General features: G+C 39.8%; 1 protein-coding gene across 3 annotated transcripts in view; it reads left to right on the forward strand.

Moving 5' to 3' along the window:
* EEA1 (early endosome antigen 1) overlaps window positions 1–15712 on the forward strand; it is a 53526-nt gene that overhangs the window by 21862 nt on the left and 15952 nt on the right. For 2 of the 3 annotated variants that reach the window (XM_075274479.1, XM_075274477.1), the window contains 12 exons: window positions 1262–1316; window positions 1851–1916; window positions 2665–2704; window positions 3997–4110; window positions 4927–5048; window positions 7074–7229; window positions 10587–10703; window positions 11160–11498; window positions 12398–12547; window positions 13402–13521; window positions 14805–15008; window positions 15402–15602. In XM_075274479.1, coding sequence (XP_075130580.1) covers window positions 1262–1316; window positions 1851–1916; window positions 2665–2704; window positions 3997–4110; window positions 4927–5048; window positions 7074–7229; window positions 10587–10703; window positions 11160–11498; window positions 12398–12547; window positions 13402–13521; window positions 14805–15008; window positions 15402–15602 — 1684 coding nt within the window. Of the gene's footprint in view, window positions 1–1261; window positions 1317–1850; window positions 1917–2664; window positions 2705–3996; window positions 4111–4926; window positions 5049–7073; window positions 7230–9142; window positions 9333–10586; window positions 10704–11159; window positions 11499–12397; window positions 12548–13401; window positions 13522–14804; window positions 15009–15401; window positions 15603–15712 lie in introns of those variants that run through there. The other variant, XM_075274478.1, reaches the window with a different exon arrangement.

Below are 15712 nucleotides of genomic sequence, written 5' to 3' on the forward strand. Positions count from 1 at the left end.
TGTAGAGAGAGATCCTCATGTCAAAACAAGTGTTTTTTTTTTTGTTTTTTTTTTGTTATAGTAAATGTGCTTGACAAAATCATTATAGTTACATTGTCTAACATTTTTAGTAGCGTTGCTGAGATAAGAGTGCCCCTTTAGTTCTGTAGCTGTGTGGATGGAAACATGGGATATGTACCTGAGATGCCATACCAGACACAAACCATGGAGGCACCGTTATGGAGATCCTTTTTTCTTATCACATCTTAGGGTAAGTTCACACGTTCACAGTCCCGCGCAGGTTTTGACACCGAGAGAGACGCGGCGAGCCATCGCGGTCGCGGCTTTCCCCTCCTATGTCGGCTCAAATGAATGAGCTGACACAGGAGGGTGCTGCCGCTAGGCGGAAGCCGCGGTCCAGCGCGCCGTGGTTTCCGCCTGAAGATAGGACATGTCGCTTCTTTTCTCCGCTAGCAGCAGCCCGCCGCTAGCGGAAATAAGAAGCCCGGCGGTCTGCATAGACCACCATTGTAATGGGGCGGATTTTGAAGCGAAATCCGCTGTCAAAATCCGCCCCTTTGCCCACGTGTGAACGAGCCCTTAGGCTACAAACTAATTAAAGAGATTCTCAAGGAATTGGACAAAAGAGGCTGGAGGAGGCATAACATAAAAAGACCAATTAGCGGTCACTATTTTTATATTACACTTTTGGTAGCTGCCTTCATGTTTTGTCCAGTTTCTTGGACAACACCTTCAGCTATGGAAATTTGCTAGACTTATTCTTAGGGTCAGTTCACGGCGGAACATCAAGACAAAATTTCTCTTCATTTTCCGCCGCTGGCTTTTTCACATGGCTAGCCACGATGGGATGCCGATGTAATGTATCAGCATTCAGTCGCGCCATTCTGCTTCTTACTAGGCCTGGATGAATGGGTCTAATCAGGTAGGAGTCTCGAGCGGCAGACCCCGCTGCTGGAATCCGTGGCAAGATCAAGCAGGACGCTTCTTTTTTCCGTGTCCTGCTGCAATCTCTGCTTCCCATCGAAAACAATCTGAGGCGGATTCGGGAGGAATCTGCTCCGTATTCGGGGGCGGAATCTGCCCTCAAATCCTCTGAAAATTCCTCCGTGTGAACTGACCTTCAATCAACTATACCATGACTGGACTTTTGTGATCCAAAATCTGTTATATACAAATATTGTTGTTAGAAAAAAAATATTGTTCCCAGACTGATAATACAAATAAAATAGAAAATTCATAATATGTTTTTTTCTTACCTCAGAGAGGAGTTATTGCTGCTTCGGCAGGAAGTTCAGGACTTACAAGCATCACTTAAGGTAACATTATTTTGATATATATTATTTTTTCTTAAAAAAAAGACATTTACTTACAAAGGGCTCAGAAAAACCACAGCTCTAACTTTGTTACAATTGTTATAGAAACAGCCAAACATGTTTTTGCTACACTGTTTATGTATCTATTTACTTCTATGGGACTCATGGAAACAACTTAGAACAGACATATTTGGTTGCCTCAGGCAATCGGATACAGAGGTATACTCTTGATGTCAGAAGGCTGGGATGTGCAGCGCACTGCACTGTATGGTACCATGCTCAGCAGCAATCCCAAATCGGTCAGTGCAGGGGCTGGATATCTGCCTGTCACGGATCAGATATTGATGTCCGTAGGCCACAACAAAAAAGCCTGGGTTTCTCCTTTACTGTTCTGTGTAATTTGTTACTACACCACAGTCTTTAATTGGCTCATAAGTAAAGATCATGTGCGCGTGGCCAGTCCAGGAAACTATTCTCTATACATGATGACTTTACATTCCTTTATAGAATCTCATATCTTCTCTTTTTATGATTTAGGAAGAGAAATGGTATGCAGAAGAACTGAAGAAGGAGTTGGAAAATGTTCAAGAGCAACTGAAGCAAGTAATTCCTTTAAGATTTTTGAAGTAGGATCTAAAAAGTCTGTTTAATGGCAGGAATTAAAACATTGTTATGCAGGTTTAGAGATTTCTAGCATTTTGCTTTTCTAAACTTAGTACCATCTGCTGCAGGAGTGGTCTAGATGAAAAAAACAGTGAGGTGATTCACTGTAATCCTATTCTCTTCTGATGTATTGATAGCCATGGATTACACTGCATTCAGCCATTTTCTAAGATCCTCACCAAGATGTTGTACGATCATTGGCTGCAGACAGACTCTAGCTCAGTAGTTTAGTAGACTTAGCAGGTAGCATTCGAGTACTATACCATCCATAAAAACACTTGCTCCTACACACTATAATAAATGGTATGTGTTAATGTAGCCTTCTGCTTTTTCCATATTTACAGTAGATGACACTTAGGATGTATATTTTTCTATCTTGCCGCTAAGGCTTCATGCACATGACCGAGTGTACAATCTGAACGTCTTCCGTTTGACATACATTAAGAATACTCTCGATTACACACTTAGTAGTGTGTATAAAGCCTTAGGCTTATTGTTAATTTTTTGTTGTATTTGCAGATTTGTTTACATCTCTCTGTATACAGAGGGTTTTTTTTTCTTTCTCTTAACAATGTCTATTAATTACCGTATGGGAAATCCTTGCATAAAAAACCTTGCTAGTTGATAGTGTTTGTATATAGCTGTGAAGTCTGAACAGAAGACAGTCATTTTATTTTGTTTTTTTTAGAACGCAATACCTGATGGTGTCACCACAGTCTCATCTACAGGTGGGTATCATCGTCATCGTCTTCCTTCCCAGAGAGTGTCAGAATTTCTTAATTCATGAATAGTGGACATAGTTAAAATGTTCTTGTTTCATGCAAGACAATTGTATAACATGTATGTATAATGCCAGTGAGATTTGGTGTTATATATTGTGTTCTGTGCTTGTTGTTCTGTATATACCTATTGTCTCAGCTAAGAAGTGGGTACTTATAAATTGATGGTTAAAGGGGCTCTATCAGCAAATTCATGCTGATAGAGCCCCACATATGCGTGAATAGCCTTTAAAAAGGCTATTCAGGCACCGTATTATTTTAAAACGGGGGGGGGGGGGGGGGTAGTATAATATAACTTTTACGGTGCCTGAATAGCCTTTTTAAAGGCTATTCACGCATATGTGGGGCTCTATCAGCATGAATTTTGCTGATAGAGCCCCTTTAAACCAGCACTGTGTCCCTTATATTCCTAGGATCATTATAAAGTGAAGGCATATCATTTATTATTAATATAAAGCGGGAAATCCTGTATAAAGATATTATCTGTTTTAAAGACCCGCTCTGAAGTACTGGGTAAAATTCTCACTTAGGCTCCATGCACACAAACATCTGCTGTGTTCTAGCCATGTTTTTTGCATCTAGCATCCTAATTATTTTCTGTGGCTCCATACACACACCCTTGTGTTATCACGAATCCATGTTTGGGGCCAGGAGCCTGTGGAAAAACTGAGGATAGGTCCTATACCTGTACATTTTGCAGCACTGGCTCACTGAAGCAAATCAGTAGGTCTGTGGAGGCTCGGGAGGCACATGGATGTTCCTTGTGCCATCTATGCCATTTTATCGCAGACCTTGGCATACGTTCTCAGACATGTAGCCTAAATAGAGTGGATCACCCATTCAAGACCCCCCCCAAAACCGAGAATGACTGTAAAGTATATATCTCATTCTGTACAAGCCAAAACAAGCATTTGTTAATTTGAGTGAATCTGTGTAATGCTTAATTTATGCTATGGTGACGCTACAGAGCAGTTGCAGGCTTGGTAATTGTTTCCCCCACAGATTACAAATGTAACTTGTGGTCCCAACAACAGGAAATCCTTGCAATCTCTCTTTTTCAGAGGGTGATACAAATAACCCATTTGTTTGTGACTTTGGATGGCCTTTCAGTTGGTACATTCAGATCAGGACACATAACTTTTAGATCACAATACATATCCTAGGTTTGTGGTATGTAACAGACAAGTCACTGACAGCTTTATTTTGAGTACAAAAATAACCAAAATATCTTCACCTTGCAGAACTTCAGTCCCTGGAACAGAAGCTGGAAGAAGCCAGAACTGAGATCTTTAACATTAAGCAGATGAAGGACTTATTTGAGCAGAAAGCAGCACAGCTCGCTACTGAATTGGTCGGTAAGTGTTGTCTGTAATGTATGGTAAGATTTGGTTTTCTTACTGAATTTGTACCCTAGAGAGATGGGATGCCAGTCAGAATACATCCGAACATCTGACTGCAAGCTGTCCTTTCGTCTAAATATTATTGTACTGTATTATATTAACGGTAGATGTAATGTAAACCTATCCATACTTTAGTCATTTAAATAACCACTTGTCATTCATGGTTTCACTGTGAAGATTGTCATCTTGAATGACAGTGCTATAAGTTACCATTTGATTTCTACTGTGACCTGTGTCCTAGTCTGGGTTTACATTGATGGAATGCAGATCTGTCATTTGGCATGAATGACTTTGCTCCTATAATGCACAACAAAGACCCTAAAACTCCAAAACGGCAGATCAACTTTTCAGCAGATATCTGTCATCAGCTGGCATTGTTCTTGTCATAAAAAGTCACTGATAGTTTTTAGTGTGCCAATATATGTACAAAAGACCAGCACCAATATTAAGCTCCAGCGTGCCTGTGGCCACATGGATTGCCAATCCAAAGTCTAAACATTATACAAGAAGGTCACAGCACTACAGAGGCTTGTATCACATGAAAAAAGGCTTTTTGTTATTGGATCAAAGCAGGTATATCATAACGTGCTTATTGTATGATGTTTCAACAGGAATACCTGGCAAAACGTTTGCACAATATGCTTTGTTCCAATAAAAAGCCTTCCCGTCCGTGGCCAACTTTACGCACATGCCTCTTGTTTCTGATGTATTCATAGTAATTTTATGTAAATTCCTGCACTTGGTTTAGTTGTTGTTAATGTTTCAATATAGACTTAAAGGCTTCATATGATGAAGAGAAAGGTCATCTTGCTGCGGCTGAGGAGAAAGTGAAAAGTCTAAACCAGGAACTACAGATAAGGTCACGGGTAATAGACGATCTGAAGACTGAGCTGGTAAGTGCTGTCATTTGTCATTATTAGTAACTATTATGCGGTCAAGATCAGAACATTTATATCACAGTCAGTAGGGTGTATGTTAAGGATGGGTTCACACGGAATCCGCCTCAAAATCCTCCACCAAAAAATGCCTCACAATAGAGTCTATGCAATCCGCTAGCTTTTTTTTCTTCTAGCGGAAAAAAGAAGCGACCATGACCTTTCTTCAGGCGGATTCCGCCTGAAAAAAAAACAACGGCAGTCAATGGGAGGCGGAAAACCCCATTTTTTGCCAAAAACCACTTCAAAAAACGCTAACCGTTTTTTTCAAGGTCCATACACTAAGCTGGAGGAAAAAAATTGTTATTGTTATTAATGTCCGTTGCTCTCATCTCTCATTGGATGAGAGCAACGAAAATTATATGTACATTGCAGATGGACAACCCTCCATCTAGTGTCCATCAGGAAACACACTCATGTTAACAAAACATGATGAAATAAAGCTTCAATGGGAAAGGGCACAGACAGAGGGTGTTTAGTCTGTGTCTGTCACTATATCAATTTAACAGTCTGTTGCTTTCCTCCTATGAGGGATAAGAGCAATGCACATAAACGTCCCCTAATCTAGTAGTAACTATATATCCTTTTTCTGAAGATCGGTCATCTTCCTATGATGCCTTACGTAAGTAGAGTATATTTATAGCTACAGGTCTACTTGTAGCCAAAATGCACTTTAAATCTTTATACTGTGCTGTCCACTAGGACCGCAGAAAGAATATACTGGACTCCTAGTTTAACCCTGGGAAAGTGATGGACAGGCTACTTGGTGTGCACATACACATTTTTTTGTGCCGATTAAGCATATTAAGCAGACACGTCAGCTTTATTGTTTCCTTCCCACTTGGTTGTATTTGATAGTTTTTCTGATATTCAGGATGTACAGTTCTCTAACGTTAACAGGTCAGTTGGGTAGGCTCTGTATTTATCATTAGTATTGACAGCGTAAGGCCTAATGCACATGAATGAATGCGCAACTCAAGGCATTCCCGAGAGGGTGTTCGAGGCTCTATTCCATTGAATAATAGAGCAGGTCCTATCCTGCTTTGTGCTATTGGAACAGAGATGAGTACATCACGGGAGGCACTCAAGTTACAGTTGGATGTCACTTCGAGTGTCATCTGAGTGCATTTGCTGGAAAATCAGCCCCCCACCACCATGGACAGCACACTCAGTCATTTACAGTCGGCCTTAGGAATGAAATTAGAAACCTCATTGTGTAGTATTACACTGCATACACTACAGCATTTAATATTTAGTAACTAATTCACAATTTGTTCTTTTATATACAGATTTTGTGTAGCCTGTATTTATTTGATGTGGTCTGTTTCAGAAGAAGTAGTTGGGGTGCCAGTATTGACCTAATGTTGTAGAAATACAACCCTTAAGAAATGGGAAGAATACTGACTTGGCAAAATCCCGCATCATTGCAGCAAAGGCTTGTGGGAAAGTCGGGCATGATGTTCAAGGGAGTTTATCCTAGAGGGCAGCAGGCAGAGGGACTGTTTCCCTATTTACATCTTGGAAGACAGATTTGCATATTCTTCCCATAATCCCCTACAATGGAGCGAAAATGCCTTTGTAAGACTCCACACACCTGACAAGGTGGTCTCTCTTCAAGGAGTGACATTATCCCCATAACCTTAAGAAATGGACAGCGACCTCTTAAATATTGCATCTTTCCCAGAGATTGTTTATTGTTTTCAGATAAAAAAATTAGCCTACATTTTAGGCATTGCCATTTCAACAAACTTTGCTTAAATCAGTAGTACAAGACAAGATAAGAAATGATGTAATGTATCTTATTAGAGAAAAATTTCCCTCTCATTCTCAATATCTCATTCTTCTCATTTGCTATATCTTAGCTACTTATCTATTATACAAAGAAATTCAATGTATTTCCTTATAAAGAGAAATATGGGTAGAAGATTGATTTCACGATAACCTTCTAGCCTTATGTATAGTTATAGTCTTTGTGCCTCTCAGTTACAACGGCCTGGTATTGAAGATGTGGCAGTGCTGAAAAAGGAGCTTATCCAAGTTCAGACGCTGATGGACAAAACCACTCTGGAACGTGAAGAAGAATCGGAGAGGTTGAAAGATGAGTGCAAGCAACTGCAAATGCAAAATGCTAACTCCGAGGTACTGGGAAATGACATCTTAGAACCGAGTCATCTGCGTTATTATATAGTAGTTCATAGGTATAATATGTTGGGGCCTATTAGTGCAGAGAATCTGGAATGTATTTTGGAAGCATGTCGCTGCAGCCTACATTTGAGATTCATGAGTGTATGTTCTTTCGTGCTCTCTTTATTCCATGTCATCTCCATTATTGTCTCTTCTGGAGCTTGTGCTATTTGCATTCATTATGTTTGTGAGTGACTTCTAATATCAAGCAATATTCACTTTCAATGAACAATTCCATACGCTTCCATAAGCAGCGCAAAATGTGAAGGGGGAGATATGACAGGAAATTACTTCAGTTGAAGGCATATTAACACTTCAGCTGCACAATGTAGAAAATGGTGATAAAGGTTATGGAATGATCACCGTATGTTATCACTAACCAAATTAAATGATGCAGGAAAGCTTAGCGTAAAAGGTCTATTTAATTTCTTACATTATATGATGATTTCTTGGTACTTTTTCTCTTGCTGTCTGCTTCTTTGCAAAAAAAAGGCTATGCAGCTATGTCAGAAAAGTGCTGTAGTTTTGGGCATGTTTGACATATTCCATGTTTCATAATTTTTTTTATACTTTATGATCTCTCTTCTCAGTCACTTTACTACTCTGTTTGAGAAATGAGAATGGGTATTAGTATAAGGACCTTAAAAAGCATCTTTTACCACCTTCACCAAATCCAACTCTTCGCATCCTGTAGTAGGTATTGGTCCAGAGATTCTAACACAGTTGGATTTTCTTCTAGCACCGTTCTTCCATTCCTCATGTATGTTACCCTTCATTCACATCTGCATGTGGATTCCATCCAGGGGAGTCTGCATGAGGACCACCCCCCCCACACCCCGAACAGAATACCGAACGCAACTGCAAGTGGTGTGCAGTAAAAGCACACATACCTTATAGACTATAATGGGGTCCGTGAGCTTGCCATGTGCTGCCCGCACGAATCATGTGTACAGGAAAGCAGATTGTGGACTCCGTTCGGAGGGTTCCTCATGCGGACTCCCCTGGACGGAATACCAATGCTGATGTGAACGAGGCTTTAGGGCTAGTTCACACGTGTGCAAAGGGGCGGATTTTGACAGCGGATTTCGCTTCAAAATCCGCCCCTTTACAATGGTGGTCTATGTAGACCGCCAGGCTTTTTTTTTTTCCGCTAGCGGCGGGCTGCCGCTAGCGGAGAAAAGAAAGGACATGCCCTTTCTTCAGGCGGAAGCTGTGCGGTCTCAGCCGCGCGGCTTCCGCCCCCGGCAGCTCCCTCCTATGTCGGCTCATTCATTTGAGCCGACAGCGGAGGGGAAAGCCGCGACCGCGATGATCGCGGCAGGCGGGTTTTGACAAGAGAGAGACGCGGCTCACCGCTTCTCTCTCGGTGTCAAAACCCGCGCGGGCAGTTCACGTGTGAACTGACCCTTAGTTCTAGCACCAAATATGCTAATTAAGCTCTTTCAGGTGGGCAGTTCTGGGCAGGAGCTGACATCTTGGCACCGTGTACCTGACATTATGGAGCCTAATTAGCATATGGGGTGCAAAGATCGCTTAGGAACGGATGGGCTATAGAAAAATTTCCAATTGCTCCAGAACCAGTGGAGCAGCACTTACTACATAATGCAAATATAGTTGGTGCAGGTGATGAAAGGTCCTAGAGATTTTTAATTTAAGAATTTAAATTGTCTTAAGGTTTTTTTTTTTTGTTTTTTTTTAAATAACAAAATTCTTATATACATTAATTTAGATAGTAACCATCTTTGCAGTCATATTGTTGTTTTTTTGCAGACCGCAGAACTACATCATTTTTACTGTAAGAAAAATTGCATTATGAATTCAGTATGTTAACTCCGCCTTGGAAGTACAGTGGATCCTGGAGATATCCACTCTGTAATGTATCATAAGTGATATACCTATAGCATATACATATAGTACATATACTGCTACCGGTAGTATCCATTTTCTGCTTCCCAATGATACATTTCTGCCCTTCGTTTGCTGTCCATCACATTCCATCCATCATCTTTGTAATTTTCTCTCTTTGTCTGCTTGCTAATGGAGATAATCCAATTCAAGGTAATACGTTAAAGTCCTGTTATTCATTATATCATTGTAAACCTGCGGCACAGAAGGGACCATCTGACATTGACATACATTGAATTCCTGTCCTGATAATATTGGTCGGTCTTTGGATTTGGACATGGGTCACATGTAAACACCACAGCCCCAATCTTCCCTGATGTGGTTATACCGCAGATTGTGTTTCTTCCACATTGCTTGTTGATGGCTGTGCTATTTGGCAGTATTATGTGTGATGTGGTGTCAGTACCCTAATTGGGCTATTCTGTATCTGGGTTTATGATAAAGGTTGCAGTTATGCATCATGCTTTTGTTGGCTTATCCTGAGCTTAACTATAAAGCTGTTTTACTCTTTGATCAACTATACTTGAAATCCAAATCCATTCTTCTATAATAACTTCTGTTCTATTCACACTGCTGCTGTTTTCTTTTTCATAGCGACTATGAACTTGAATAGGCTTTAAAGGGAACTTGTCAACAAGATCATGTTGTTCAAACCAAGGGCAGCATGGCTTACAGTCCTTATGAGTTACGTTCTCTCTAAAACATGACTGCTCTTTACAGTTCAACAAAGGGTTGTCCAGGAGATTAATATTTTTGAAAGCGGACTCAGAAAGGTGTAAAATAATAAAGCGTCTCACCTCACTGATGCAGCCATCATCTGACTCAACCAGTGTCTGAGGGGGTGCTTTTTCTGTGTATAGTGAGGGGTGGTCCCTTGCTATACACTATATGGTAATTTAGAGATTGTCAGAGGACCTGTGACGCATGAGGAGTAGCAGGGTTTGGACTGATATGACTTCTTTTATTCATAACCTGTTTTAAAAAATTTTTAAATAAACCAAAACACCCCTTTCTAAAGTGGTTTTTCGGACCTTATATATTGATAACCTATCCTTTGGTAATCAATATGTAAGGTGCAGTAGGACATGCCGAATCTCACTTGAATCGCTACTTAGCAGAGCTTCTTATCCCTCATTGACATCTTCAAGCCATGACACCGCTATAAAAACAGATATGAACCAGGGAAGTGCTAGGCATTGATTCAGCTTGGTTCTGGCACAGCCGTTGCACTTCATTCTACACCTAAAAACCTATGTATAACTGAGATTAGCATTTCTTTTTTGTCTAGTACTGTCCTCGGGGTTGTTATGAGGTCTGACAAATGCACTTTAATGATGTTTAACTTCATTGCACCATCATCACAAATGCCTATCGGTATAAAACACTCCTATTTTTCATCTTTCTTAGGCTACTATTAACCAATTAAAATCTGAGCTTGAAAAGGGACCCCAGGAAGTTGCAGTGTATGTCCAAGAACTGCAGCAACTTAAAAGTTCCTTGAATGAACTGTCACAGAAAAATGAGGTTTGTGTTGTGCTCGCCACCTTTATAAGCATTTATAATGTAATTTGATTCTTTATAAATTCTTCGTTTTACATTTTAATATTGTATTAGTAAAGACGTATGCATTCCAATGTACACTCCAATCTGGTCCAGGCTTATTGGTCTTCATCATTGCAGTCGTCAGTTTGTTTTGTTGTTTTTTTTTAATCCACCCTCAGTTATTGTTACATGTTTTTTGTTCACGTTTGGTGTCTTGGCTGTAGTTGAACACCATATATAATCTCTGATTTTTGTCATCCAGAGAAGTGGTTGTTTTACGGGACAGAATGGCTAATAGGTTTAAAAAAAAACAAAAAACCCCCCACAAAAGCGCATAATATTTTTCTTGTACGTTCTTGAACAATTTGATATATTTTAGTTTCCAAAATTGATGAAAGTTCAATAATAATCAAAATCTTGGGTTTCTAAATTTCCTAGACCTTGGTAGAGAAACTCTTAAAGAAGGAGCTAGAGTACACTCAGTTGGAAGAAAAGCAAAGTGAAGAGATGATGTCCAAGAAAAACCTGCAAGTTAATCTCAACCATAAAGATGTGGAGTGCCAACAGCTTCAGGCACGGTTGTCAGCCAGTGAAGCCTTGCTGCAGACCCTCAAAACGGAGGTGGCCGAGAAGGGAGAAGCCAACCAGAAAGTGAAAGAAGAGCTATCTGAGGTGGAGATTAAACATCAGAATCTCAAGGCTGAGTTCAAGCAGCTCCAACAACAACGGGAAGAGAAGGAGCAACATAGTTTACAACAGCAGAGTGAGATTAACCAGGTGACACATGTCATTCATTCTGTCCTCCAGGGTTTAGTTAGCACATTAGGATATTTTCCTTAAAGGTGTTTTTCAAGCTTATTATTTGATTAGGATATGTCATCAACTGAAGATCTGCGGAGGTCTGACACCTGAGACACCGCTCCCCACTACCCCGTTAGTGGTTCACATAACTGGTGCCCACAGAGGGGTCACGCAAGGGCTTGTGCAATTTTGATACTTTTGAGACTAGGGTGTGTAATAGACCCTTAAAGGGGTGTTATGCATCTGATCAGTGGGGGTCACACTTCACAGGTGCAATGTTACCAATTTTTAAATTTTTTACATAATGAGCAAAGCTAAATAAAAATGTTTCAGCGCCCCGGTGTAGCCTATACCTCTTTTCTACTGAAAGGTAGCTGCCCCTCAGTAGATCTGTATGGTTTCTCATCCTACAGTAGTTTGGAAATTGCTAGATTACATCAAATTGCTGTGACATATAAAAATCTCTTGCATCTGAATAAAACTTATCTGTATTAAAAAGGGTCTTTTTTCCTGTTCCTCACTCTCTGTGGGAATTTGCAAAAGACAGCAGCATATAAAAAATACACAAAGTGTGTAGGTAACACATAATAAATATCTCTGTAAAATAAATTGTTGGTGCTTAGATCGCTGTAATACACCGACTGTCAGAGAGAGCTTTATACTACAATATTGTGTTTTATATATATCAATCCTAAAGTAATTCTGTCGTTATTCAATTTTTGCTTATTCTGTTAATATGTTTGCAAACAAATAGACATTTACAGCTACCTGTTCTATAAATGCCGGGGTATTGTGTTTCAGTGAAAGTCAGGTTGTAGGCAAAGCTGATGATTGGAAAGTACCTGGCAGTCAACTTTTAGTTTATGTCTTCTTAGCTCCACAGCAAATTACTGGAGACAGAGCGCCAACTAGGGGAAGCACATGGGAGGCTCAAAGAGCAGAGACAGCTGTCTGCGGAGAAGCTGATGGACAAGGAACAGCAGGTGGCAGATTTACAGCTGAAGCTTTCACGTGCTGAGGAGCAGGTCTGAATGTTTGCTCTGCACTTATATTTCTAGCTACTGACAGTCTCTGAAGATCTGAACCTTTCACCTTGTGTAAACTAGTTTATGTTCTACTCAACATATTAGAATATTTTCTGCTATGTCTGTGCTGTCACCAATCTGTCTTCATTTTTAGTTATTTTTAGCATGATATAATAATTGCCTTTTAAACACTTCTAAAAACTGCAGAAAATGATGTTCCCCAGGCTACTTGGTAAACTTGTGTTTATTATTTTTCTGGTGAGGCTTTTTAGTGCACATTTAACATTTTCCAACAAAGATACTCTACATGGATTGGGGCACCTACAGGAGCTTCCCATTCAAAATCCCTATGCATTAATATGGGTATTGTTACCCTCCAGTTGGCATTGCCATTCCTAGATTTATCCATCAGAATTCCAGATATTGAAATGCAATATAATAATTCACAGAGTACATTTTGTAGCATAATCATTTTTCATGGAATAGCCCCTGTATACTACAGTATCTTCAGGACACCAACTCCATAAGCAGAAATTCATCCCTAAGGCTAAGGCCCCATGTTGCGGAAACGCAGCTTTTTTTGTTGCAGATTTTGCTGCGGTTTTTTGAGTCAAAGCCAAGAATGGCTACAAAAGGAATGGGAAATATATAGGAAGTTCTTATATTTCTACCTTCTATTCAATCCACTCCTGGCTTTGGCACAAAAAAAAACGCAGCGAAATCTGCAACCAAAGAAGCTGCATTTCCACAACGTGGGGCTTTAGCCTAAATCTTCCGCTTTCCAAAGAGTCTTGGAAATAGGACGTGTTGTAGGGGTAGCAGAATTGAAATGTGGTCTCTTGTTTTATTCTCAGCTTAAAGAAAACGCCTCTGCCTCAGCCGATCTACAGCACCAGCTGGAGAAAATTCGACAGCAACATCAGGAACAGCAAACTCTTCAGCAAACCACTACATCCAAGCTGAGGGAGGCCCAGGTAAATCAATCTCCTCCAGTCTAGTATGTCAAACTATGGAGTAAAATGACAAAATATGACAAAATAACAAAATATGGAGTGAAATGATCAAAAATGCTGACTCCCAGCCAAACTGGGATGCTGGGATGCAGTTAAACACAGGGAGCTGTAAAGCCATGGGCATTGTGTTTTATTCCCAGGTCTCTACTTATCAGACCAGGCCAAATTCTTAGGACTACAAAGTAATTTTACCCACTGTGTGAAATCTGCCATACCTTACTAAATGACAGTTGTGGAAGTTTGACAATAAGGTTTATTTACTTCCAGATTGTTCACATAGTGACAACAGAAAGTACAGTAATATTGGTTATCTTTGAAGTACCAAACTTTAAAAGAAGCATCTTGTATACCAATCTTTTATACAGGATATGGCATAGATGTGTCATGGATTTGGAAGTCATTCCACCCCATCCAGTCAGCATCTGGCCTTAGAGCATCCTCCTGTTAGGGCATATGGACATCATAGAAGGGGATCTCTTACTTGAACCCAGCCCTATGAGCCCAAACTAAGGTGCTTTAAGTATTAAATTCATCTGTATGACCATGTCGTAATACAAAATTTTCCTCCATTAGCCATCAATTAGCTGATCACTTCCTGAAAAGGATAATCTCTTATAAAACTACACCCATTGGTCTGGACCAAACCCTGTTATTTAAAAAAAAAAAAAAAAAAAAAAAAAAAAGATTAAAATTAATGATTTTTGCAATTGTCTAGTTTGTGTATTTTGCAATAGACATATCTACTACGAAGGTCACACAATTCTCATGGAATTGCATTCAGATTCACAGTTGACATATTGCTCTAAGGATAGAACTATGTGCATGTGCCAGGTCTGTTGTTGGATGCCACATGGATGATATCAGCGTGCCAATCGTGACTTGACGCCATGGCTCCATTCACTGTCTTCAGCAAGCTCGGGATGCAAAACAAACAGGTCCTGAGTTTTGCTCGGCGCTCATAGCCACACTTATAAGGGCGCACAATAATACATACTTGTGTGTATGAGGCAATAGAAACAAATGTATCAATGTGCTAATAATGAAAAATATGACTAGCACATTGACAGTCCATGTGCTCATGGAGCTGTAGTTAAACAATGTAACCAGTGTTTTTTATATCTATTACATATATTTGTGTATTAAGGGAACTGTGTACACATTCATTTGTATTTCTTTACAAGATTTTACTATCAAAAAGTAATCGCATTATATTTCTCTCTATTTTTCCTAATCTTTTTCTTCAGAATGACCTTGAGCAAGTGTTAAGGCAGATTGGGGACAAAGACCAAAAAATTCAAAACCTTGAAGCCTTGCTGGAAAAAAGCAAAAAAAATATTTCCTTGCTTGAGAAAGAGAGGGAAGACCTGTGTGCCAAAATTCAAGCTGGTGAAGGAGAAACTGCTGTCCTCAACCAGCTACAAGAGAAAAACCACACACTGCAGGAACAGGTACGAAGCTGTCATGTAACAGTTATCACATGTCACTAGATATGTTAAAAAAAATAAATAAATGGGATTTGACCATTATTAAAGGGGTTGTCCAGACAATATTAAAAAAAAAATCAGCATGCTGTAAAAAAATTGTAAGAACATCGTACCAGCCTCACAATCCCTGCCACTCCAGTTTAGACCTTTCCAGACTGGTCCCTTTCGACACATTGAATCGCTCTTGAATTCACTCATTTAGTCATTGAGAAGGGACATTGCTTCAGTCTGTGGATGACTGAGCGATTTTGTCCTGTATGTTGAAAAGAACTGCCCCCGACAGATTTAAAAGTTAAAGGAGTTGTCCATTTTAACTTTTATGGTAACTATCTGTAAAATCTTGGACTTATGTTACAGTTAGCACAGATCACAGAGAAATTAAAGAACCAATCAGAAAGCCACAAACAAGCACAAGAGGATTTGCATGAGCAAGTTCAGGAACAGAAGTCACAGCTTCGAGCAGCTCAAGACCGTGTTCTGTCTCTTGAGACCACCGTTGGGGAACTAACTAGTCAACTAAATGAAAGTAAAGAGAAAATGGCGCAGCTCGATCTGCAGGTACTGGTTTACTTTTCTTTCCTTTTTAATTAAAAAAAAAACAAAATCAAAACACAATTCTTGCAGTGGTCAGTCTTGACGTGTCATTGGTGGCTGTAACGTTTTCTAGG

The sequence above is a fragment of the Leptodactylus fuscus genome, chromosome 5 (assembly GCF_031893055.1).
Source record: "Leptodactylus fuscus isolate aLepFus1 chromosome 5, aLepFus1.hap2, whole genome shotgun sequence".
In the NCBI taxonomy this organism is placed as follows: domain Eukaryota; kingdom Metazoa; phylum Chordata; class Amphibia; order Anura; family Leptodactylidae; genus Leptodactylus; species Leptodactylus fuscus.